Raw genomic sequence first — 26,858 nt, 5'->3', positions numbered from 1 at the left:
TTGACTGAAACACTTGGAAAGCCTCTGACACACTTGAATTCCCTCGGAGAGCATTTACTCCCTTGTTCCCTCTTCCAGAAACACTCTTTCTAGGAGCCACATGGCTCCCTCCCTCTACTCCCTCAGGTCTCTTGCTCAGATGCCAAAGGGACCTTCCCTGATCACCCTCTAAAATTGCTGTTAGGAGCCAGGCATGGTGGCACACTCCTGTAATCCCAGTACTTGGAGGCTGAGACAGAAAGATCACTGGTTTGAGACCAGCCTCAACAACTTAATGAGACCCTGTTTCAAAGTAAAAAATAAATAGGGCTGGGATAGAAAGCACCTGGGTCCAATCCCCAGGACCCACACCAGTAATCCCAGTACTTGGAAGACAGGAGAATTGCAGGTTCAAGGCTAGCCTCAGCAACTTAGTAAGACTCCGTTTCAAAATAAAAAGAGCCGGGTATGGTGATGCACGCTTGTAATCTCAGCATTTGGGAGGCCGAGAGGGGAAGATGGTAGTTAGCAGGCAGCCTTCAGCTACTTAGTTCGGCCCTCCGCAACTTAGTGATACCCTGTTTCAAAATAAAGAATAAAAAACAGGACAGGGAGTGTAGCTCAGAAGTCAAATACCCCTGGGTTCCATCCCCAGACCCATAAAATAAATAAATAAATAAATAAATAAATAAATAAATAAATAAATAAATAGATAAAAGAATAAAAAATAGGGCTGAGGTGTAGCTCAGAGGTAGAATGCCCCTTGGTCCCATCCCCAGTACTGCAATAAAATAAAAATAAATAAATAAAAAGAGCTGGGGTTGTAGCTTAGAGATAGAATGCCCCTGGATTCAATCCCCAGTATAAGAAAGGAAAGGAAACGAAAGAAAGAAAGAAGCTTTTCCATTATTTTATTTTATTTTGATGGTACTGGGGATTGAATACAGAAGCATTCTACCTTTAAGCTACTCCCACAGCCCTATTTATTTATTTGTTTGTTTATTTTGTGGTACTGAGGATCGAACCCAGAGGCATTCTACCTCTGAGATAAACCCCCAGCCTGATTTTATTTCTTATTTGGAAACACTCTCACTAAGTTGCAGAGGACCTCACTAGATTGTCGAGGCTGGCTTTGAACCTACAATCTTCCTGTCTCAGCCTCCTAAGTACTGAGATTACAACCATGTGCCGCCATACTTAGCTTTATTTTTATTTTTATTTTTTGTAGTACTGGGAATTGAACCTAGGGGCATTCTACCTCCAAGCTACATGCTCAACCCTATTTTTTATTCTTTGTTATGAGGCTCTCACTAAGTTGTGGAGGGCCTTGCTAAGTTGATGAGGCTGGCCTTAAACCTGTGATCCTCCTGTCTCAGACTCCCAAGTCCTGGAATTATAAGCATGTGCCACCATGCCTGGCTCTATTTTTATTTATTTGTTTATTTATTTGTTTATTTATTGTAGGACTGGGATGGAATCCAGGGGCATTCTTTCTTTGAGCTATATCCCCAGCCTTATTTTTATTCTTTATTTTGAAACTGGGTCTCACTGAGTTTCAAAGGGCCTCACTAAGTAGTAGCTGAGGCTGTCCGTGAACCGTGATCCTCCTGTCTCAGCCTCCTGAATACTGGGATTACAAGTCTGCGCCACCATGCCCGGCTTTCTATTTTTTATTTTTGAAATAAGGTCTCAGTAAGTTGTGGAGCGCCTCACAAGGTTGCTGAGGCTGGCTGAGAACCTTCGGTCCCTGTGTCTCTGCCTCCCAAGTATTGGGGTTACAGGCGTGTGCCACCGTGTCCAGCGAAAGCTGTTCCATTATAATTTCCTCAGCCTGTTTTCTTCTGCAAAGCACTTATTACATGATTCTTCTGCTAGCCCACAACTAGAGTAGAATGCCTTATTCACTGTTTCAGTCCTAACACACAGTGTGGAATGGACAGAAACAGACGGATGTTTGGTAAAACGCTGGAGGTGGAGATTGAAGTAAAGAGCCATGGTCCCACGAGGCTCCTGGTTTGGGTAACGGGGCAGTCGGTGCGCCCCGCTCTGATGGAGAAAGCAGAGCACGAGGGTATGGAGGCGTCGGGATCGCGCCATAGGAGACCAGGCCTTGCCCTTGAGGAGTGTGAGAGGGAGGGCTGCCTGTGCCGTGCCGCAGTAGCATGGAATGCCTGCACCCTGCCACGAATCCCCCTTGTGGCTCACGGTAATCACTACATCTGGGCCTCAGCTTCCTCATCTGCAAATTGGGGGCTCCTTAGGGAGGTGTTGCATTCTCAGGTGCCCAGCACAGGGCCAGGTACAGAGTGGGCACTCTAAGAACAGTAGCTGTTACTACTGCTAATGTCATTAGACTGCTAAAAAGTGCTTCCTTTTTTTCCCCCTCTGTGTGTGTGTGGGAGGGAACTGAAGACTGAATCCGGGGCAGGGGCATTTTACCTCTGACTACGCCCCCAGCCCTGTTTTTCTAATTTTGAAATAGTAGGTTGCAGAGGGCCTCGCTAAATTGCCAAGGCTGGCTGTGAACCTGTGGCACTCCTGCCTCAGCCTCTCGAGTATTGTGATTCCCAACGTGCCCCACCTCGCCCAGCTACGGGTTGTTCCAGGCCTGTGTCCTGCAGGCTCCCGCTGTCGCCTTCTTTTTGCCCTCTGCGCCCGCAGAACAGAGCTCCTTTGTGTTCACGTCCTCCTGCAACGCTCCCTCCAGCCTCCATCTGTTTTTGCAGGACACAATTTCTGTTTCCTTCACTCTCCTGATGGCTCTCACAGTCGCTCTCCCTTGTCAAACTCCAGTCTGTCATGGTCCCTCCATGATAAACCTAGAACAGGACTTGAAACTCCTATGCAGAGTTGAGACCAATGCCTTGTCCCTGCTGCTCAGACTCTGATTTGGATCTTTTATTCTTCCTTCCTCCTTCCATCCTGGACTTCTAAATTCGACATCTTATTTCCCGGTCCTCTGGCCTTGCTAATACCACCCGGCTGCTTCACTTCTGATCAAAGCCCGGATCCTGATCATTCTCCTGCTCTGCAGTCTGGTTTAGGCTCCCAGCCAACCAGGCAGCCACCCCTGGAGGCTGACCCGGCTGTCCTCTGCTCTCTGGACCATCTCTGTTTTCCAAGCGCATCCTCAGCACCGCCAGCGATCTGCTTCTCGCCACCCCCATTGCCACTTCTAATCTCGCCACCGCCTCTGCTGTCTGCCGCTCAGCTTCCTCGCTTCCCTTTTCGGTCCGCATTCCCCAACCCCCCTTGTTATTCTCGCCTCTCTCCTTTCCCTGCCACTACTCCTGAGCATCTCAGAGTTGGCTTCTCAGGGACCAAGATCCCGCCTTCGGGCCAGCGGACCAATCACGCTGTTTCATCTGTGATCATAGTGTCCTCGGTTCAGCCCCCGCTATTTCAGTCCCTTTTTGCACTGAGTTGTGTCTCACTTTCCTCTGGGTTTACACCTCTGGCAGCACTTATAGGGTGACAGACATCGTAGAGGTGGTTAACTAAGCTGTAAAGGTTAGGCTTCTGATGAGGCCGGTGATTGAGTCGTGGACCCAGGTGTAAAGAATGAAAGGGAGATCATTCTGTTTAACACTGAATAAGACCTTCTTCCTTCAGTGGATTTTCCTTTTTTTTTTGTTTTTTTTCAAATGGGACAATGGAGTCGATTGCCTCATCAAGCAAGGAAGTCAAGCCACAATGGATTGGATTTCAGCAAATGGGTTTTTTCCAACCTCTAATAGATACCAAGAATCACACTTGGTGCTTTCATGTGTATTACTCATTAAGCCTTCCCAAGCTGAAACTCTTCCTTGGTACCCAGACAACACCTCGCAGACAAACCGTTTGCTCATTCATTTATTCATTCATGAACTCGGTGATTATTTATTGTGCCAGACACTGTGTCGAATGCTGCTACAGATACACAGAAAGAAAAAAAGGACAGTCTCTATTCCCCAGGAACTCAGTCTCACTGGGGGAAACAGACACATGAGCGGCAGGTCCGATGTGCGCAGTAGTTGTGTCTAGAGTAGTGTGTATGAAGGCTGCGGGAGAGGTAAGGAAAGTGTACAAAGGAGTGACATTTGAGCGTGGCCGTGACGAGGGAGGAGTTCGCTGCAGGCGGCAGGAGAGCTGGGCTGCGAGAGGGCAGGGAATGTTTGGGAAATGGTTTGACTAGCATGCAGAACTCTTGTTCCAACCTCAGGAGCTTCTGCCAGAGAAGCCAGGGACTGCCTGGGGCACGGAGCAGAGCGAGCCGGAGGTGCCCTAAATCTGAAAAGCACCATACCTTTAAACCAGACACACAGGCAACCCTAGCCCTAAGTCTGACCCTAAAATTAAAGCCAGCCCTTACCTGAACATAGCTCATAGCCTCCTACCCTCTGACTCGTTTCTCTCTCTGCTCTCTCCCCTTTCTCTCCCTCCCGGGCCCAATCTCAATGCTCCATTCTCTGGCTGAGATGCTGTCCTTGAGCAGCTCCTCCATCTCTCACTCCCCTCTGAGGGTCTGCTCTGAGGGCTGAGGGTTGTCCCTAGGGACCCCGGGAGGAAGCAGAGCCCGAAAAAGAGACTAGCGCTGTCCCTGTCCCACCTGTGCTTGAGCCATCCCAGTGCTTGGTCCTGACCCAAACATTTCCTTAGACTTTGGTGGTCTGAAAGATGAAAAAAGTAGTTACTTCTGAGCGTCACCATCACCACGCTCAACGTTTAAGCTATACGATTGAAAGGTTTAAAGGTTCCTGGCAGAAAGGCTGAAAGGGAAATCCACTTGGGGTGCCCAGTGTGTGTGTGTGTGTGTGTGTGTGTGTGTGTGTGTGTGTGTGTGTGTGTGTGTTGTGTGTGTGTGTGTGTGTGCGTGCACTGAGGATTGAACCCAGGGGCATTTTATCTCTGAGCTATACCCCAGCCCTATTTTATTTTGTACTCTGAAACGGGGTCTCACCAAGTTGCTGAGGCTAGCCTCAGACCTACAGTCCTCCTATCTTAGTCTCCAAAGTACTGGGATTACAGTCAGGTGCCACCATGCCCAAGCCATTGTTCCCTTTCTTATACCTTAAGGCTTACAGAATCTCCTTTGGGAAGATACTTGACTTTTTCCCCAAGCTAAAGCTTGGTCCTAGGAAAGCCTAGTGACGGTGAAGAGTATGTAATCCAGGTTAGCTGTCATTTCAGCCACTGAAGGCCAGGCCCTCTGCAAAGCTCCAGGCTTCTGTGAGAGGTCAGTTCCATAAGTTGCCCAGTAGACAATAGTCCTACCATGGCAGACGCACTACCCTCCATTCTGCCCACAAAGACTGGCATTGGGTTCAGGGAGACGTTCAGGGCAGGATGACCAGAGGCAGAGAAATCATGTTTCCCACTTGATTTTATAAAAGATAAATACCATCTGAAAAGATAACAGATATGCTTTGAGTGATTATTAGGCATCAGGTACATTCGTTCATTTCATCCCAACAACCCTGTGAAGGGGGAATCATCATTTATATTTTCCAAATAAGGACACTGAAGTTCAGTTTGTCTAGGGACACACAGCCCGAGAGAGGGTAAGTCAAGGCTCTGTCTGAGGACTGGGTATCTTCCTCACTGTACCCCAGCTTCTTCATTCCAAAAATCCTTAAAGCTTCCATAAAGAACGGGAACATGGCATTCTGAGTGTGACAGGCAGAGAAAATAGGGAGCGAGGACTTAATGCTTTTTTATGGTAGGTGATCTACCTCTGAGTTACACCCCTAGCCCTATTTTATTTTTATTTTGGGACAGGCTTGCTAGGTTGATGAGAGTCTTACTACTTGCTGAGGCTGTCTTAGAACCAGCCATCCCTCTGTCTCAGCCTCCCAAGTTCTGGGATCACAGGCGTGCACCACTATGCCCGGTTGGACTTGATGCTTTGAAAACACCTTAGCCTGGGAAGAGAAGTTGGAGCACCCAGGCTAATGAATAGCTAACTTGTCAGTTTCCTTGCCATTTGCATTTGTTTTATTGACTCTTTTGGCTGATCCTGGGCTATGGTCAAATCACAAGCAACTCTATAATATTCAGAGTTTGTAAACCGTATATATTCTGTCTCCATTTCCCTCCTTTCCAATCCCTCTACTCACTGCCAACCCCCTCCCAGCCCACAAAGTCCTAGCCATTTTAAATACTGCCCAGAAATTATTTATTTACTTATTTACTTTTGTGATACTGGGGATTGAACCCAGGGGCATCCACCTTCGAGCTATACCCCCAGTCCTATTTTTTTTATTCTTTATTTTGAAACAGGGTCTCATTAAGTTGCAGAAGGCCTCACTAAGTACCAGAGCTGGCCGCAAAGCTGCGATCCTCCTGTCTCAGCCTCCCAAGTACTAGGATTACAAGCGTGCGCCACCATGCCTGGCTACTGCTCAGAATTTAAATGCCATGCTTTTCTATACCTTGAGGTGGTTGTATATGCTCTAGTAGTTCCTCATGTATCTAGTGGTCCCGGGGATTGAATCCAGGAACATTCGACCACTGAGCTACACCCCCAACCCTATTTTATTCTATTCTATTTTTTTTATTTTGAAACAGCACCTCATTGCGTTGCAGAGGGCCTCATTAAATTGCCAAGTCTATCCTCAACCTGCGATCCTCTTGCCTCAGCCTCCCAAGTACTGAGATGACAGGCGTGTGCCACCACACCCAGCAGGTGCTACATCCTTTAAGACTTAGCTCTACACCTGGAAGCCTTCCCTGAGCTCCCTTTCCTCCTCGCCCAGCAGCCCCCATGGACAGAGCACCCTTCTCTTTTTTTCCATAGAAGCCCATTCGCACCTGCTTTGTAGCACTATCTCCCGTCAAGGGCAGATATGAGCACACACGTCATCCAGTGTGTTCCTTACCATTGCACCCCAGGAAGCTTGCACGGTCCTGGCATGCAGCGGGGGCTGCACCATGCCTGTTGAGTGGACGTGAGGAGCAGCTACTGTGCACGAGCTCTGTCTCGTACCGATGTGCTGAGATGCGCAAGGCATGGACCCTTCATCCCTTGAGCAGATTATTAAGAGTCTGGAGGAGACTAAGGTGTAATGATTGGAGCCCGATATTATAGGATCCATACAATCTATAATAGAGGGTTTGGGGAGCACAGAAGAGAGAGAAAATAACTTAGCCTGGGAAGTCTTCCAGAAGTAGTAATTTATGAGCTGAAGATTAAAATATGAGAGATTTTTGCCAAACTAAGAGTACTAGGAGGAGAGAAAAACATGTACAAAGGCTCGAAAGAGAATCAGTGTTTAGGGAATGCACGAAGCATTGTATTCTGTGTCATCATTCAGTAAGAGAAACATGTTTCAGACACGAAATGTGAGCGGCGTAAGGTTGCCGCTCTGCTGTGGATGCGTTAAGACATTAGTATTCTGACAGTTTTGTTTTTAATCAGTCAGATGAATTTTATCACAAGGCAATAAAGATGTTATAGTCACCTCTGGTGAAATAAATAACTTATTCATAGTTTTTGGTCTGCCTCCTTCCAAAAGTAATTTGATTTGATTTATAAGAAAAGACACATCCACAATAAACCTGTTCATATAGAAACAAGAAACAAAAGCTACAGACAGGAAGGGGGTAACTCCATTTCCCAAGGCTCTCTTCCTCCTTTCACTCACTTGGTGTTGAGGATGTTCCTCTGAGGATGGGCAGAGACTAGGGCTTTCTGGCTCTGAGTCCGGCATTAAAAGTGTTCTTGAAACAGAAATGGAGGCACATGCCTGTAACCCCAGTCCTTGGGAGGCTGACACAGGAGGATTAGTAGGTTACAGAGGCCCTCACTCTGTATCTGAGGCTGGCCACGAACCTGCGATCCTCCTGTCTCAACCTCCCAAGTACTGGGATTACAAGTGTGCGCCACCATGCCCGGCTCCCCCTACACTTTTTCGTGGCAATAATCATTTTTACTTTGGTGTCCTTAAGACCCATTGCTTGAACTTCTTCACCCAAACTTCTTTCAGATTATCTTGGCCTCTTAAAGTTTATTTCCTTTTAAGCCGGGCTTGGTGGTATGCACCTGTAATCTCAATATTTGGGAGGCTGATGGCAGGTTTCAGGCTATAGTCAACAACTTAACAAGACCCTGTTTCAAAATGAAAAATAAAAAGGGCTGGAGGTGTAGTCAGGGTAGAATGTCCCTGGGTTCAATCCCCAGTACCAAAAGAAAATAAGTTGTTCTTTTTTTTTCTTTTCTTTCTTTTTTATTTATTTATTTATTTATTTATTTTTTTTTTTTTTTGTGGTACTGGGGGTGGAACCCAGGGGCTTTCTACCTCTGGGCTACATTCTCAGACTTATTTTCTATTTTATTTGGAAACAGGGTCTCACTAAGTTGTTGAGAGCCTCACTAAGTAGCTGAGGCTGGCTTCGAACCTGTGCGATCCTCCTGTCTCAGCCTCCCAAGTGCGGGGATTCCAAGCGTGCGCCACCACGCCTGGCTAAGCTGTTCTTCTTATGACTTCTTTCCGAGTCATCCCACCATGCCACTCTGTGGCAGAGTGCTTTACTCTAACCTCTACCTTTCCCTCTTTCTAATTCACCGTAACAGTTACAACCTATATTTCTATCTTTGTAATAATGAACTAATTTAATTATTATTTTTGGGGGGTGCACTGGGGTTTGTGGAAGCCCTTCTACCTCCGGGCTACACTCCCAGACCTATTTTTACATTTTTATTTGGAAACAGCGTCTCACTAAGATGCTGAGAGCCTCACTCAGTAGCTGAGGCTGGCTTCGAACCTGCACGATCCTCCTGTCTCTGCCTTCCAAGCGCAGGGATTACAAGCGTGTGCCACCACGCCCGGCTAATTTAATTCTTAAAAAAGAAAAGACTCCATACATAAAACTTAGACATGGACCCTTCTTCCCTCAAGCAGCTTATTTTTATTTAATTTTTTTATTTTGCTACTGGGGATTGAACCCAGAGGCATTCTCCTCTGAGCAATGCCACCAGCTCCTTTTATTTATTTAGTTAGTTATTTTTATTTTGAAACAGGGTCCAAGTTCTGAGGGGCTCGCTAAGTTGCTGAGACTGGCCTCAAACCTGTGATCCCCCTGTCTCGGCCTTCAGAGTGATGGGATTAAAGGTACACCACCACCACGCCCGGCTCCCCGGAGCAGCTTATTAAAAGTTTGGAGGAGACTAAGATGTAATGATTGGAGCCCAATATTATGAGATCCATAAAACTTAGAAACTAGAAACACACACACACATATACATGCGTGACGCGCACACACATACACACTGTGTGTTCCCTGTGATACTCTAACCAATTATACTTTAACGTTAATTCACTATTAATTCATTTTTTTGTTTAAAAACTTTTTTTGGGGGGGAGCATAGCTCAGTGGTACAGTACACACTTAGCATGCTTTGTAGCACCCTGGCTGGATTCAGTGCAGCACCACTTAATAAATAAATAATGTCAAGATTTAGAATCCTATTTAATATTTAATATTATATTTTCATAAAAAGCAAAGTAAATAGTATTGTTATTCCAAACAGCATGTTATGGAGTTAAAATAATAAAACACGGTGTGGAAAAAAATAAAAAAAAGATTTATAAGCCAGGTGTCGTGGCGCACGCTTTGTAATCCCAGCATTCGGGAGGCTGAGACTGGAGGATCGCGGTTCGCAGACAGCCTCAGCTACTTAGTGAGGCCCTCCGCGACTCAGTGAGACCCTGTTTCAAAATAAAGGATTAAAAAAAAGGGCAGTGGGTGTAGCTTGGAGGTCTAATGCCCCTGGGTTCCATCCCCAGACCCGCAAAAAATAAATAAATAAATAAATAAATAAATAAATAAATAAATAAATATTTATAGCTGGGTGTGATGGAGCACGCTTGTAATACCAGCATTTGGGAGGCTAAGACTGGAGGATTGCAGTTTGCAAACAGCCTCAGCTACTTAGTGAGGCCCTCTGCAACTCAGTGAGACCCTGTTTCAAAATAAAGAATAAAAGCCGGGCGTGGTGGCGTACGCTTGTAATCCCTGTGTTTGGGAGGCACAGACAGGAGGATCGCGCAGGTTCGAAGCCAGCCTTGCTGGCTTAAGAGACCCTGTTTCCAAATAAAAATATAAAAAATAGGTGTCTGGGGGTGTATCCCGGAGGTAGAAGGGTTTCCAGGAACCCCAGTACCACTAAAAAAAAATTATAATAATAAATAAATAAAATTAAAAAATAAAGAATAAAAAATAGGGCAGGGGGTGTAGCTTGGAGGTCAAATGCCCCTGGGTTCCATATCCAAACATGCCAAAAAAAAAAAAAAAAGATTTATAAACAAACTTAAAAATAAATAAAAATTCAAGAATAAGACAAAGGATTCCTGAATATCCTTCACCTGAATTTCCCACCTGTTAACACTGTACTGTATTTGCTTTACCTACTTCTCTCTCTCTCTTCTCTTTCTACATGCATTTATGATCCCATTTAAGAACAAGTTACAGACATCTGTACCCTTATATAAGCCTATACTTGTGTGTAATGTCTAAAAACAAGGAATTCTCTTACATAACAGATTTTTCTATGCATCTATTATTTATTTACACTTAAAGAATGCATTGTTTTCTTTTTTGTCATTCTTTTTTATTTTTTTATTTTTTTAATTTATTTTATTGGTGCACTGTATTCATACATCATAATGGGATAAAAATAATACTTTTGTAGACATACATGCACACATCGCCCAGTTAGCCTCTACCCGATCCCCACCCCGTTCCCTCCCCATCCCTCCTTCCCATGCTTGGCTTAGTGGTTGACATCTAGTATTATAGCAATTTATCCAATATTAACGTTGATAATCTCACATAACAGTTTCATCTGTCTGATACCAAGCTTTTGATGACTTAAAGATAACATTTCAATATTTCTTTTTGCTTTCTTTCTTACCAGAGAATATTTCTTTCTTTTTCTTTTTTTTTAAGGTGAAACTATCATATATTTATTTATTTATTATTCACAAAAAAATCTATCCTAATATGGGATATGGACTCTAGATACCCAAAATGATCTCGAAAAAGAACAAAGCTAGAAGATATATATTTTCTGATTTCAAACCATATAAAGCTACAATAATTGAAACAGTGTAGTACTGTTATAAAGGCAGATATATAAGCCATTGGAGTTAAATAAAAGCCTAGAGATAAATTCTTCCATATATTGTCAAGTTATTTTTGACAAGGTTTCCACGAACATTTGGTGGAAGAAATAATAATCTTTTAACTAAATATTGTTGAAAAATAATAATTACATGATAAAGAATAAAATTGGACCCTTACCTAACACCATATACAAATATTAACTCAAAATAGATAAAAGACCTAAATATAAATTTTAAGACTATAAACTTTTAGAAGAAAGTCTAGGTCATAAAACCTCACAACATTGAAATTGGCAGTGATTTCTTGGATATGGTTTCAATGGCACAGGCAACAAAAGGGTAAACAAACTCCCTAAAAAATAAAAACATATTGTATATCCAAAGACAATGTAAACAGAGTTAAAAGTTACTGATAGAATGGGATAAAATATTTCCAAATGCTATATCTGAAGGTATATTAATACTCCAACTAGAAATCCTAAAAATTAACAACAATAAAGGCAAACAATACAATTTAGAGATAGGTAAAAGACTAACATAAATAATAAATCTCCAAAGATAGCCAATCTTAGTTGTCTGTTGGATGGAAAATCTTGTTTCTCTGGTTCTGGAGTGTGTTACCTATTTCTTCTTTGTAGTTAATCTCTTTGAGTATTTTCTCTAGCGCTGGTTTTGAAGACATAAATTCCTTCAGTTTCTGTTTGTCATGGAAGCTTTTTATTTTTCCCTTGGGTCACTACAACTTCACTTAAGGGTCTCTGGATCTCGAGTCTGTGGTATCTCAGACCCCACTACTCCTTTACTAGGTTGTATGGCAGAGTCTCAGACCCAGGGAGTCGATAGAGGCTGCTTTAGACTATGTGGGGGTGCCAGGTTGTGCATTCTCCTATGGTGTGATATCTCTGCCACCGCCACTCCCCCACTGGGTCAGGTCCCTGGGAGTGCAGAACTGGGATTTCTCCTCTAGGGGCCACAATTTGACTCACTGTTGTTGAGTGCTCTGATGGAGCTGTAGTGGACTCGGTGAATTCGCTGCTGCTGCTGCCGGTGGCAGTATGGTGCTGCTGTTACGCCCTCGGCCGTGAGGCTGGCGTATTTCTTCTCTGGTTTTGAGCTCCGCTCTGAGTCCCTGCAAGGTGTGCCGAGCCCAGCTCCTGGGAGCTTTAGATGCTCCCTGCACCAAGAAATCTGCCGAATTCCTCCCGGCTGATCTGCAGCGGCTCACCTCGGCTCGCTGTCCACTGCTCCTCTCTGGAGCCTGGTGGGCTGTTGAGTGCGTTGGTCTGTAGCCGTAGCCATCCGGTGAACTCGCCGTTGCTGCCGGCAGTAAGGCGCTGCTGCCATGTCCTCGGGTGTGAGGCCAGCATATCTCCTCTGTGGTTCTGGGCTCCGTTCTGAGTCCCCCTCCTCTCTGGAGCCTGGTGCTGCAAGAAAAGATGGCGCCCGCGCCGTTCTGTGCCGCGGCTCCGGCCGCAGCGCTGTGGTCTGGTTTCTTTCTGGTGTCTCGTTTTTCCAGTCCTCTTTTTCTCTGTCCCTTGTAATTACATTTTTTGTTTCTCTGCTGATAGTGTTTTCTGGCTATGAAAGGCGCTGATTTTGTGGTAATAGAGATTGGTTGTTAGCGGGGCTCATAAGCCCTTCTTTCCTCCATCGCCATCTTCCCAGAAGTCCTCCCATTGTTTTCTTTACTTGTATTTACTTATAATGGCTCGATTTGGGGTTTGGGTGGTTTAGCAATAAGATGATATATAATTTAGCCAGGTGTGGTGGCGTATGTAGAATCCCAGTGCTTAGTAGGCTGAGACAGGAAGATTGGAGGTTCGAGGGCAGACTCAGCACCCTAGTGAGACCCTATTTCAAAACAAAAAATAAAAAAATCTCAGAGGTATAATGTCCTTGGGTTCAATCCCCAGTACCACGTTTCCACAAACTGTTTTATTTCAGAGAATGAACCGTTCTTGGGCTCCTGCATGTTAGTCCTACGTGAGTGGAGAGCACCGAATCAATGAATAAGAAGACAGGGCAGGGCGAAACTTTGAATGCAAATGATGTTGGTTCTGTAGCCAATAGAGATCTAATGGAAGGTTGGCAGCAGGGGAGTAGCCAATCAGAGCTGTGCTTCCTGGAGATTAGCTTCACAGTGTCTCCAGGATGGAGTGAAGCAGGGAGACCTCGCAGCAAGAGTCCACAAGTCACTTCACTTGGGTGCAACGATCCAAGTTGTAAGGACAGAGCTCTGGGAAGAATGGGACGGTCGCCGTCATAATGCACCCTTCTCTCTCCCGTGTCTTTCAGAACTGGTTAAAGTCATATGGCTATCTGCTTCCCTACGACTCACGGGCGTCCGCGTTGCACTCAGGGAAGGCCTTACAGTCCGCCGTCTCCACTATGCAGCAGTTTTACGGGATCCCAGTCACCGGTGTGTTGGATCAGACAACGATCGAGTAAGACCTGTGTAGGATGCTGTGCCTTTGAACTTTCTGGACTTAACATTTGGCTTCACACTTGTCATGCCTGCGTACACACCATGCCCATCCTACCTTCTTATCTTTTACTCCTGTGGTGCCATCTGGGAGGGGACACCCAGAGAGCCCTTTCCTTTATGAGAGGGCGTGTGCTGGAGTGGAAGTCTCAGCGCCGCATTAACTTGCTGCGTGACCTTAGAGAGGAGTCGCTTAACCCTTCTGGTCTCAGTTTTCTTATCAGGACAATGAGGGGTGGGTGCTCTGTGAGTCACCCTCTGGACTTCCCTCACTTGAGATGGAAAGCTTCTGATGGGCCAGGCTTCTGATGGGCAGGCCAAGCTCCCGCGTGGCCCAACAGGACACTGACTGAAAGGTGCCTGCCGGGTTCAGCAGCAGACAGGTTATGATAAGCTCAGCAGGACATTGGAGGCAAAGCCTGACTGCAGCGAGAAGGGAGATGAGGAGCAGAGACGGCAAGTGGAGAAGCCCCAGAGCGAAGGGAAAGAGAAAAGGGATGAAGAGAGGGATGAAGTTTTATTTGTTTAAGAAATCCCTCTCACCCCAGTACTTGGGAGCCGGGACAGGAGAATCTCAGGTTTAAAGCCAAAGCCAGCCTGAGCAACATAGTGAGACTCTTAGCAACCTGGCGAGACCCCGTTTCAAAATAAAAAATAAAAAGGAATGGGGGTGTAGCTTGGAGGTAGAATGCTTCTAGCTTCAATCCTCAGTACTGAAAAGTTAAAAAAGAAAGAAAGAAAGAAAAATGCCTATGAGCTGGCCGTGGTAGCACACATTTGTAATCCCAGCATTTGGGAGGCTGAGAAAAACCTATGATATTTCATAGGCATAGTGGCACACACCCGTAATCCCAGTACTTGGGAGACTGAGACAGGAGGATCACAGGTTGGAAAACAGCCTCAGCGATGTAGCAAGACTCAGCAACCTAGCAAGACCCTATTTCAAAACAAAAAATAAAAAGAACTGGGGTGTATCTTGGGGTGCCTCCGAGTATCTTGGGGTGTACCACACATCAAACAAACCAATTTAAGCTGCTTAAGAAGAGCCATTCATGCCATGTAGGTGTGAAAAGAGCTGGAGTGAGATTCCAAAGGGGCCATAAGGGACAGGAGCCCCCGCTCAGGTGGAAGCAGATGGCGGGGCTGGGCAGAGACGCGGGAGTTGGCAGGAAGTGTACCTGATTGTGGACCCAGGATCAGTTCATCCCTTGGGCAAGCGCTCTGGGGCAGGATCCTCTCCCTGGTCTCAGCATGTTCATTGCAGAGGGAGAGTGTTGGGTTATGGCTCTCAAATTCTAGAGTCCAGTATTTTAAGCTTTCAAAACTTGGTGGGTCTGGGGTTTTATATTCCTCAAATTCTGTCTGAATGCTTCTGTTCGTAGGGTTCTGATTGTGAGCCTGTGAGGTTCTGAGATAGGGCATTTGAGGCTCCTGCGGTGTTGTGCGTGGACTCGTTGGCCTCAGGAGAGCGCTGGCTAGCGAGCCCCACTGCCTCTCCAGGCGGAGGTTATTTAGGGCTTTGTACAGGCTTATGGTGGCGCGCCCCGAGCCAGAAGCACTAGTGCCCCTGCTGAGGCACCAGCTGGCGTTGGTTGTGCTCTGCTCCAGAACACCCCAGGCCTGCTGGACAAGGCTCAGAGAGGCAGGTGAGAGGGGAAGGGGGAGGCAGAGGCGAGTCTCTGAGCGGAGGGAGTGGACGCCTTTCCCCTCGCAGTGCTTCCCGCACCTCTTTGAAGGGAGCCCGGGCGGGAGGAGGCTGCTCAGGGTCCCAGCAGGTGATGGGTAGAATGCCACCCAGGGCGGGTGATGGGTAGAATGCAGAGGCCTGAGTTCCAGCTCCAGCTCTGTGACCTCGGGCAATCTCTGCCTTTCTGGGGCTTTTTCCCAGGGACGTTCCAGGGCTCACCCAGCCGTGCGTGCGTTTGTGCATGTGGTAGCAGAGGTGGCTCTAAGTTCTCTTCCCGGGCTGTCAGTGAAAGGAAGCTGGATTAGCGATTCCAAGTGCCATCTTTGAGTGTCACCGTGGAAATACCACATGTTTTTCATTCACTGATTCAGTCGCTCAGTAGCATAGTTCTCTAACTCAGCCTTGCGCTAAGCACAGAAAGAACGAATAAAAGCCCTGGCCTTTGTCAAATCGCATTAATAGTTCACTTATTCACTCAGCTAAGTTCCAGTCCTGTCTCATCATTCTCTGTGTTTTTCACATTATCTGTATATTGTTTCATTGACCTGTAAAATGGGGATAAATAATGTATTAGCATCTCAAAGTGTTGTTTTAACCCCCGTACTTGGGAGGCTGAGACAGGAGGATCTCAGGTTCGCAGCCAGACTTGGGAATATAGTGAGAGGCCTCTGCAATGTAGTGAGACCCTGTTTCAAAATAAAGAATTAAAAAAAAAAAAAAACGGGCATCATGGCACATGCTTGTAATCCCCAAACTTGGCTGGGACAGGAGGATTGCAGGTTCACAGCCAGGCTCAGCAACTTAGTGAGACCCTGTTTCCAAATTAAAAATAATAGGTCTGAAGCCGGGTGTGGTGGCACATGTTTGTAATCCCAGTATTTGGGAGGCTGAGACCAGAGGATCGCGGTTTGCGGACAGCCTCAGCTACTTAGTGAGGCCCTCCACAACTCAGTGAGACCCGGTTTTAAAATACAGAATAAAAAATAGAGCAGGGGCTATAGCTCGAAGGTCGAATGCCCCTGGGTTTCATCCCCAGACCCGCAAAATAAAAAAAAAATAAAAAAATAAGTCTGGGGGTGTAGCCCAGAGGTAAGAGATGCCTGGGTTCCATTCCCAGTAAAATCTAAGCTGGATGAGGTGATGCATGCCTATAATCCCAGCAATGTGGTAGGTTGAGACAGAAGGATTGAAAGTCCAAGGGCAGCCTCAACAACTTAGCAAAAACTTGTTGCAAAAAAAAAAAAAAAAAACCAGAGCTGGGCATGGTGGCGCACACTTGTAATCCCCGTACTTGGGAGGCTGAGACAGGAGGATCACACAGGTTCGAAGCCAGCCTCCACTGGTTTAAGAGACCCTGTTTCCAAATAAAAAATATAAAATAGGTCTGGGAGTGTAGCCCAGAGGTAGAAGGAGCCTGGGTTCCATCCCCAGTACCACCAAAACTAAATAAATAAATAAAACAAATAAAAAATAAAATAAACAAGTTGGACATGGTGGTGCATGCCTATAATCCCAATAATTGGGAGGCTGAGACAGAAGGATCTCAGGTTCAAGGACAGCCTCTGCAAGTAGTCAGACTCTCCTCGACAGGCTCAGCAACTTAGTGAGGCCCTCTGCAACGTAGACCCTGTTTCAAAATAAAAAATAAAATAGGGGTGGGTGTAGCTTCAAGATAGACCACCCAATTTCCAGTACTACTACTACTACTACTACTACTACTACTACTAATAATAATAATAATAATAAATAAAAATAAATGAGCCAGGCATGGTGGTGTATACCTGCAATATCAGTATTCAGGAGGTTGAGACAGGAGGATTACAGGTTCTAGGCCAACCCCAAAAATTCAACAAGGCCCTCTACAACTTGGCAAAACCCTGCTTCAGTAAAAAATAAAATAGGGCTGAGAGGATAGTTCAGAGGTAGAATGTCCCAGGTTCAATCCTCTGTACTGAAAAAAAAAATTATTAAAGAAGGTCAGTGGGCGTGATGGCGCACGCTTGTAATCCCCGCGCTTGGGAGGCAGAGACAGGAGTATCGCACAGGTTCGAAGCCAGCTGTACGTGCTGGCTTAGGAGACCCTGTTTCCAAATAATATATATATTATTAATATATAATATATTATATATAATATATATAATATATATTTAATATAATATATATATTATATATATTATATATATATTTAATATAATATATAATTATATATAATATATAATATATTATATTATAATATATATTATAATATATATTATAATATATATTATTAATATATATATATATATATATATATATATATATATATATATATATGGGTCTGGGAGAGTAGCCCAGAGGTAGAAGGGCTTTCAGGAACCCCAGTACCACAAAAAAAAAAAAAAAAAGAAGGTCAGGCCCAGGCATTGTGGCACATGCCTGTAATACTGGTACTTGGAAGGCTGAGACAGGAGAATCACAGGTTCAAGGACAGCCTCAGCAAGTAGTGAGACTCTCCTCAACCTAGTAAGAACCTATTTTGAAATAAAAAATAATAATGAAATTAAAATAGGGCTGGAGTTGTATCTTGGAGGTAGAATGTCCCTGGGCTCAATCCCCAGTATAGAAGAAGGAGAAGGAGAAGGAGAAGGAGAAAGAGAAGAGGAGGAGGAGGAGGAAGAGGAAGAAGAGGAGGAGGAATTCAGGCATGTGGAATGATAACAAGTTCAAGGCCAGCCTGAGCAACATAGTGAGACCCTATCTTTAAAAAAAAAAATTCTAAAAGAATACGAGCACTGTGAGAATTATAAACGTTTAAATTGAAGTATGGTTTGCTATCACTGTGTGTGTGTGTGTGTGTGTGTGTGTGTGTGTGTGTGTGTGTGTGTAGTCCTGGGGATTGAACCCAGAGGCATTCTACCTTTGAGCTATCCCCTCAGCCCTATTTTTATTTTTAACTTTGAAACAGGGTCTTGCTAGATTGATAAGAGTCTTACTACTTGCCGAGGCTGTCTTTGAACCTGTGGTCCTCCTGTCTCAGCCTCCCAGGTTCTGGGATTACAGGTGCGCACCACTACGCCTGGCTCATTATTTTGTCTTTTGTTATTGTTCTGTGATTACTGTGATGATTGTTCTGTGATAACTCTCTAGGCATCATGGAGCACGCAAAGATGAGTAAGACCTGGTTAATTCTCTCGAGGGGTTTTTAATATTTGGCTAAAATAGCCTCTCTCTTCTTTTCTTCATTTTGCCCATGGCAACTGCTTTTAACAGCTGCAAATGAGGTCAGACTGTTTGCTCCTCCGGCAACGCCAAGCTCTAGTTCAGTGGGCTGCCTCCACTCTGGAGAGTCCTGACTTATTCATTCATTCATTCATTCATTCATGCATGCATGCAGTAAGTCATCAATTAACAAACCACTGCTGACCCCTTCTGTGTCGGGCACTGTGCCAGCCCTGGGGATACGGGCGGTGCTCCTCTCCTCGTGGAGTTCATGGAGAGAGAAAAAGAGAAGACAAGGAGGAAAATACTTCACTTCAAGGAGAGACAAATACTAGGAAGAAAATTTAAGCAAGATCAACAGAGTGGAGGGCGGCTCTCTCGGGCAGGGGGGGACAGGGACATCCTCTCTTCAGGGCAAAGACCTTAATGAAGGAAAGGGACAAACCACAGGAAGAGAAGGAGCAGGTTGAGGGGACCGCAACTCGAAGCCCACGGACCAGCTTAGCATGTTCATGGAACAGCAAGAAGGTGACCAGGACGGCAGCATAGTCCGCGAGGCAGGGAGGCGATGGGCTGGCCGTCGGGTGGGCAGGGGCTGATTAGGCAGGGCCCTGTGGCCGGGTGAGCGTGGAGTTTATCCTGAGTATTTGGGAGAGTCTTTGGAGGGTTCAGCCGGGGAGTGCCAGGATCTAACTGCATTTCCTGAGCACCCCTCCCCCTCGAGACTCGCTACAACATATGAGCCCCAAGAAGTAAAATTCCCATGTTGCAGAGGTGGAAACTGAGGTTCATGCTGAACTGGTCACTCACCTGGGATCCTAGGTTAACAGAGGAGCTGGAACTTATCCAGCTAGGTCTCCCGATGCCCCGTCTCTCACTCAGCAATGTTTCTTCAGATTTAATTGCAGGTGAGTGAATTGATGAGTCACTCAATCCAATTGCCACTGGGGCCATCAGAGCCTGGGCCCCAGAGGCGATTTTGAGGATGCACCCTGCCATTCAGACTTGGACTGGGAACCATGGGATGCTACCCTAGAATATTCAGTGGCCACAGTACATCTGTGTATGTGTCCTCTCTCTGCCCAGGTGGATGAAGAAACCCCGATGTGGTGTCCCTGATCACCCCCACTTGAGCCGAAGGAGGAGAAACAAGCGTTATGCCCTGACTGGACAGAAGTGGAGGCAAAAGCACATCACCTACAGGTGCGCTGACGCCTCCCCCAGCCCCGGCTCTGGCTCACTCTTGGCGTCTTTCCTGACTGAGTTTCAGAGGCTCACACGTAGGTGGAGTCAGAACAAAGGCCGGGCCCGCGGGCGTCGGGAGCAGATGCTGAGAGCCTGTGGCCTTGCCTTCTTGTGGGCTCTAAAGGATGCGGAATCCAGCGTCAGGTCTTCAAGTTCATCTGCTCCTTTGGGGGACTCACTACTTGTGTTCTGCTCAGATGCCTGTAGTATTCAGTTACAGAAAGCGGGGTGTGCATTGTTCGGTGACTTTCAGCTGTGATACAGGCCCTTGGCAGAGCTCACGTTCCTCATCAGGGCTTGCCAAACTCCACTTCCTCTGATCTGGATGCAGCCCGAGATTCCCAACACAGACTCCCGTTGCTTCTTAAGGAGTATAGAGAGAAGGGGCCTGAATCATAAGCGTCATCCCTCAGCTGTCAGGAGGAACCAAGGCAGCAAGGGTCAGCGGAGGGAGGGCAGGGATGCTGAGCCCTTCACCCGGACCCAGACACGGCATTCAAGTGGGGCGGGAGCAAGGGCCAGGCACAGGGCAGGCTCCGGTGGGCTCTGGGTGAGACAGAAATCCTTAAACTAAGGGCTCTCCTGTTGATAAGCTGCCGAGATCAGAACAGGACTTTTTCCCCCAGAAAAATAGCCACAAAAAGAAACTTAAGAAGAATCCGGATTAGAAACTGGCTAGATTCTTGGGTCTCCTTACGAGGGAGCATAGATCAAGAGAGTGAAGTTGGGTTCTAAACCAACTCTGACATGAACTTCTATTACTCGATCTCTCTGGGCCCATCGCCTTGCTTAGGAGACAGGGAGGGTGATGGTGGTGTTCAGGAGACAGAGCACCCCCCTAAGTAGTGATGCTCCTTTGTGGAGAACCGTGCAGTATGGATAGAGTATGTGTGTGTAATACTCGGGATGAAGCCCAGGGCTTTTCTACCCCTAGGCTACACTCCCGGATCTATTTTGTATTTTATTTGGAAACAGGGTCTCACCAAGTTGCTGAGAGCCTAAGTAGCTGAGGCTGGCTTCGAACCTGTGCGATCCTCCTGTCTCAGCCTCCCAAATGCTGGGATTACAAGTGTGCGCCACCACGCCCAGCTCACTGTTTTTGAAACAAGGTCTCACTGAGTTGCAGAGGGCCTCCCTAAAGTAGCTAAGGCTGAGGCTGTCGCGTACCGCGATCCTCTTGTCTCAGCCTCCCAAATGCTGGGATGACAAGCGTGCGGCACCAAGCCCAGCTTAGTAATTTTAAATAGCTAAATCTATATTGGATTAAATTAGATACTGCCCTTATGCTGGCTTCTAAGTAGACAAGCTATAGTTGGTACCCAAGATTCTTTTAGAGAGATTTTTCTCTTAAACTCTTCTCTTCTGTTGGAATAGTTTTATGACTTTTATAAATGTATTGGAAAAAAACTTAAAATTTAGAAAATTTTATTCTATCCAAATTTTTTTCCCTACAAGTTGGAATAAAATTCTTTATTCAACTGTGTGTGGTGCCACACATTGTAATCCCAGTACGTGGGAGGCCGACACAGGAGGATCACAGGTTTGGGGCCAACCTCAGCTACTAAGTGAGGCCCTTCTCAACTCGATGAGACCCTGTTTCAAAATAAAATAATAAAATAGGGCTGGAGGTGTAGCTTGGAGATGGAATGCCCCTGGGTTCCATCCCCAGTACCACATACACAAAATAAATAAATAAAATCTTTTATTCAGCACAAACCTTGCCAGGGATAAAATAGAAGCACTGATTAAAACTAAGCTACCATAACTGATACATGGGTGAGTATCCAGAGCTTTGCCTACTCAGCCCTTCAATGACTCCTGGGGCGGCTCTGTAGAATTCTAGGACTCAAAATGTGAAGACCACTGGGCCACATTGTCTCTGACGTCCCTTTCAGCTCTGCTACTCTCTGGCTCTCTGGTCCTCTCTAATGATCCTCCCCTCTCTTGCCAGCATCCACAACTATACCCCAAAGGTGGGTGAACTAGACACACGGAAAGCTATTCGCCAGGCTTTTGATGTGTGGCAGAAGGTAACCCCGCTGACCTTTGAAGAGGTGCCATACCATGAGATCAAGAGCGACCGGAAGGAGGCAGACATCATGATCTTCTTTGCTTCTGGTTTCCATGGTGACAGCTCCCCATTTGATGGGGAAGGGGGGTTTCTGGCCCACGCCTACTTCCCTGGCCCCGGGATTGGAGGAGACACTCACTTTGACTCAGACGAACCGTGGACACTAGGAAATGCGAACCATGATGGTAAGGCCATGGCGGGTTGGGGACTAGACCTGTGTTGCTCAGCTGTCAGGGAAAGAAGCCCCGAGGAAGAGCTCAGAGGGCACCATAGATGAGATGCTGCTTTCTAGAGCTTCTTGTCCAAGAACCTGAGAGAGTGGGATCTGTGGTCTCTGATAATATGAACCATTTGACACACTAGAGCCAGGGCTGCAGAGATGGGTGCGATTGCAGAGAGATGGTCTGATTGTGTTGAGATAGGGTCCGGCCATGAATGAGAAGTAAAATGATGTGTCAGGGGCTGAAGGAAAAAGTAAAAAGGCAGTGAGCTGAAAGTGAGATCTGAAGGTTGTAGGCTCCCATGCCACAGCTGCTCTAACAGGCACCATCACGCCTGTAGCATCCTTGGATAAGTCGCCCTGCGCCTGGTCACTGAGCTGGAGCCGACACAGGCAGTGACTGTAACAAACCTTCACGTTGACAAAGAGTTCCTCCTGGACAGTTACTCACAAGGCACTTGCTTAGCACGCAGGCAAGGATACATTATTATGCTTGTCTTTAACATGAAGAGTTCAGGGCTCAGCTCAGTGTGGTGATGTACAGCTGTGATTCCAGTATTTGGGAGTCTGAGAGAGGAGGATTGCAGGTATGAAGACAGCGTCAACTTAGCAAAAGCAAAAAATAAAATAGGGCTTAGGGGTGTAGGTTGGAGGTAGAATGGCACTGGGTTCAATCTCCAGTACTCTACACACACACACACACACACACACACACACACACACACACACACACACGGGGGGTGGGGGGATGTCCAGGGCTCAACTGGCCTGGCTGGTAAGAGGCAACACTGGGGTTCAAACCCTAATTCACTACCTGGCTGTGTTACAGGGTCAAACGATTCACCTGTAGCCTCCTCGTGGATAAAGCAAGGGGCTGGATTGAGTGATCTCTAAGATTCCTTCTAACTCCAATATCACATGCATGATACAGAGTCCTACAATGACCAAGTGGTCTCTGAATGTTTAAAAAACAGACACGCCAGAGTTACGGCACACACTTGTAATCCCAGTATGTGGAGGCTGAGTCAGGAGAAGCACAGGTTCACAGCTAGCACCAGCAACTTAGCAACTTAGTGAGACCCTGTTTCCAAATAAGAAGTTTTAAAAATCGGGATGGGGATATAACTTGGAGGTAGAATGCTTCTGGGTTCAATCCCTAGCACCAAAAAAAAAAAAAAAAAAAAGATACATCTGCCTCTACCCTCTGCAGGTCAAGAGACAGGTGTGCACTCACAGGAGCCTGCCTCAAGGCAGCCTCTACTGAAGGCTGCAGCAGCAGTGCAGAGGGGTCTGGAGGAGAGACAGACACAGACTCCCCTCTTAGATGGTCACAGGCAACACTTGGTGGATATGTTAGTTCCAAGGCCCACACCAAGTACTGCTTACACACATTACACCACAGGCAGATAGTCTCATCCTCCCTGTTTTACAGATACGTAAATGAGGCGTACAGAAGTGTTAAGCAACTATCGAAGGTTTCAAGTTGGAGAGCAGTGCAAGGAGGCTTTGAACCGAGCACTGCGTCTCAGCAGCCCGTACACTTAGCCCCATGCTAAGCATATATGGATATCAAGCTGCAGGGCACACCAGAATCACACAGAAAATGTGTGTGTGTGTGTGTGTGTGTGTGTACGCGTGCTCTGGGATTACAGGTACTCATCACCATGCCTGGCTTTATTTATTTATTTATTTATTTATTTATTTATTTATTTATTGCGGGGCTAGGAATGGAACCCAGGGACATTTGACCTCCGAGCTACACCCCCTGCCCTATCTTTTAATTCTTTATTTTGAAACAGGGTCTCACTAAGTTGCAGAGGGCCTCACTTAGTAGCTGAGGCTGTCTGTGAACCATGATCCTCTAGTCTCCGCCTCCCAAATGCTGGAATTACAAGTGTGTGCCACCACACCTGGCTACCGTGCCTGGCTTTAGAAACTACTTTTTTTTTTTTTTCCCGTACCAGCCCTATTTTTTATTTCTTATTTTGCAACAGGGTCTCACTGAGTTGCAAAGGGCCTTACTAACTAGCTGAGGTTGTCCGCGAACTGCAATCCTCCTGTCTAAGCCTCCCAAATGCTGGGATTACAAGCATGCACCACCACGCCTGGCTAGAAACCACTTTTAAGAATTCAGATCCCAAGGTCCTAACCCTCTGGGTCCACAGTCGGGCTGGGGGTCTGAACGAGGCGATTTCCCTGGCCAGCCTGATCATAAGCACCAACCGGGGACCTTGCTAAGACGTGGACCCTGCCGGTCCTGATTTGTAAGCGCAACCAGGTTTGAAAAGCTATGGGCACCTTTCCCTGCAGTGCTGCAGTGCAGACCGCCTGCAGGCTCTTCTAGACCCCTCTCCTCAGAGACCTCGGTGGGGCTGCCCCTCTGAGAACTCCAAGTCCCCGGCTGGGACGGGGGCTGGCGGCTCTCAGCTTACTGTCAGAGCAGTCAGCAGACCGCTTGGCTGGGGTCAGTCTAAGCAAAGTTATGAAGCTGCTCAATCTCCTTTTTGCCCTCTTCCCTCTTCAGATTTGTGTCTTTTTTCTTGTGAAGCCTCATTTCCTCGGCCCTGGTATCGCGCCCCCACGGCCCGGACACGCTTCCTGGCTTTCTGTGTACTTATTCTTATCTCATTCTTATTTTTGGATTGGTGTCAACAAATGGCTGTCTGTGCTAACTGATAAGGGGTGAGGAGAAGAAAAGTAGCGTTGTGTGGCCCTTTTATGTGCCAGGCACCTTGAGGTGATAAGGGTTTCGTTATAGGCCAGTGAAGTTTCACAGGGTTGTCCAAAGAGGTGCTGGGAGGACGGTCCCACTCCTCTGCCTCCCCTCTGCCAGGCCTGGGCTGGCACTTTCCACTCCCACTCGCTGCTATTGGAGAACTTGTTGGGCCCAGACCCCAAATCCCAGGAACTGATGTGTATAGCAAGGACCTAGAACCTGTGGACGGGCACCATTCCAGCACCCCTCCAGCGCCCCACCCCATCTTTGATAAACAGCCTTCAGTTCTCATAGGAATTCCAAAATTAGCTAATGTCCTCTTTGGACAAGAGTCCAGACTTTGCTCTGGAAAATCAGGCGTGAACCAGATGCAGCCGGTAACCACCACAACAGACCTTTGGATGGTCAACTGGGGAGCATTGCCCTGAGATGGTTTTCGAGAAGAAAGAAGCCAAGTTTATTGAGCACCTGTATATCACCTTATTTAATTTCCACATAGACTTAGAGGAAGAAGAATCTCCTGGGAACTTTTTTTTTTTTTTTGGTGGTACTGGGGTTCCTGGAAACCCTTCTACCTCTGGGCTACGCTCCCAGACTTAATATGTGTGTGTGTGTGTGTGTGTGTGTGTGTGTGTGTGTGTGTATATATATATATATTTTTTTTTTTTTGTGGTACTGGGGGTGGAACCCAGAGGCTTTCTACCTCCAGGCTATACTCCCAGACCTTGTTTATATTTTATTTGGAAACAAAGTCTCATTAAGTTGTTGAAAGCCTCACTAAGTAGCTGAGGCTGGCTTCGAATCTGTGCGATCTTCCTGTCTCAGCCTCCCAAGCGCAGGGATTACAAGCGTGCGCCACCACGACCGGCTCCTATTTTATATATATTTTTAAATTTTTTATTGGTGCACTGTATTCATACATCATAATGGGATACAAAAAAACTTTTGTAGACATACATGTACACATTGCCCAGTCAGCCCCCACCCGATCCCCACCCCATTCCCTCCCCATCCCTCCTTCCCATGCTTGGCTTAGTGGTTGACATCTAGTATTATAGCAATTTATCCAATATTAACGTTGATAATCTCACATAACAGTTTCATTTGTCTGATACCAAGCTTTTGATAACTTAAAGATAACATTTCAATATTTCTTTTTGCTTTTTTTCTTACCAGAGAATATTTTTTTCTTTTTTTTTTAGGTGAAACTATCATATATTTATTTATTTATTTTTCAGAAAAAAATCAATCCTAATATGGAATATGGACTCTAGATACCCAAAATGATCTCGAAAAAGAACAAAGCTAGAAGATGTATATTTTCTGATTTCAAACCATATAAAGCTACAATAATTGAAACAGTGTAGTACTGTTATAAAGGCAGATATATAAGCCATTGGAGTTAAATAAAAGCCTAGAGATAAATTCTTCCATATATTGTCAAGTTATTTTTGACAAGGTTTTCCACGAACATTGGGTGGAAGAAATAATAATCTTTTAACTAAATATTGTTGAAAAATAATAATTACATGAAAAAGAATAAAATTGGACCCTTACCTAACACCATATACAAATATTAACTCAAAATAGATAAAAGACCTAAATATAAATCTTAAGACTATAAACTTTTAGAAGAAAGTCTGGGTCATAAAACCTCACAACATTGAAATTGGCAGTGATTTCTTGGATATGATTTCAATGGCACAGGCAACAGAAGAGTATACAAACTCTCTAAAAAATAAAAAAATATTGTATATCCAAAAACAATGTAAACAGAGTTAAAAGTTACTGATAGAATGGGATAAAATATTTCCAAATGCTATATCTGAAGGTATATTAATATTCCAACTAGAAATCCTAAAAATTAGCAACAATAAAGGCAAACAATACAATTTAGAGATAGGTAAAAGATTAACATAAATAATGAATCTCCACAGATAACCAATATTAGTTGTCTGTTGGATGGAAAATCTTGTTTCTCTGGTTCTGGTGTGTGTTACCTATTTCTTCTTTGTAGTTAATCTCTTTGAGTATTTTCTCTAGCGCTGGTTTTGAAGACATAAATTCCTTCAGTTTCTGTTTGTCATGGAAGCTTCTTATTTTTCCATCTAATTTGATAGAAAGTTTTGCTGGGTAGGAAATTTTTGGCTGGAAGTTG

At 45.6% G+C, this 26,858-nt stretch overlaps 1 protein-coding gene across 1 annotated transcript in view; it reads left to right on the top strand.

The window, feature by feature from the left end:
* The window catches only part of MMP24 (matrix metallopeptidase 24), a gene marked incomplete at both ends in the record, with an annotated part of 71,673 nt that overhangs the window by 29,872 nt on the left and 14,943 nt on the right, over positions 1 to 26,858 (top strand). Inside the window, 3 exon segments of the mRNA XM_080716523.1 lie at positions 13,377 to 13,525; positions 19,535 to 19,651; positions 21,645 to 21,949. Coding sequence (XP_080572649.1) covers positions 13,377 to 13,525; positions 19,535 to 19,651; positions 21,645 to 21,949 — 571 coding nt within the window.

Source organism: Muscardinus avellanarius (assembly GCF_963383645.1).
Source record: "Muscardinus avellanarius genome assembly, chromosome: 19".
Classification (NCBI taxonomy): Eukaryota; Metazoa; Chordata; class Mammalia; order Rodentia; family Gliridae; genus Muscardinus; species Muscardinus avellanarius.
The sequence above is the reverse complement of the archived record's forward strand: the minus strand, read 5'-3'. Positions and strand labels throughout refer to the sequence as shown.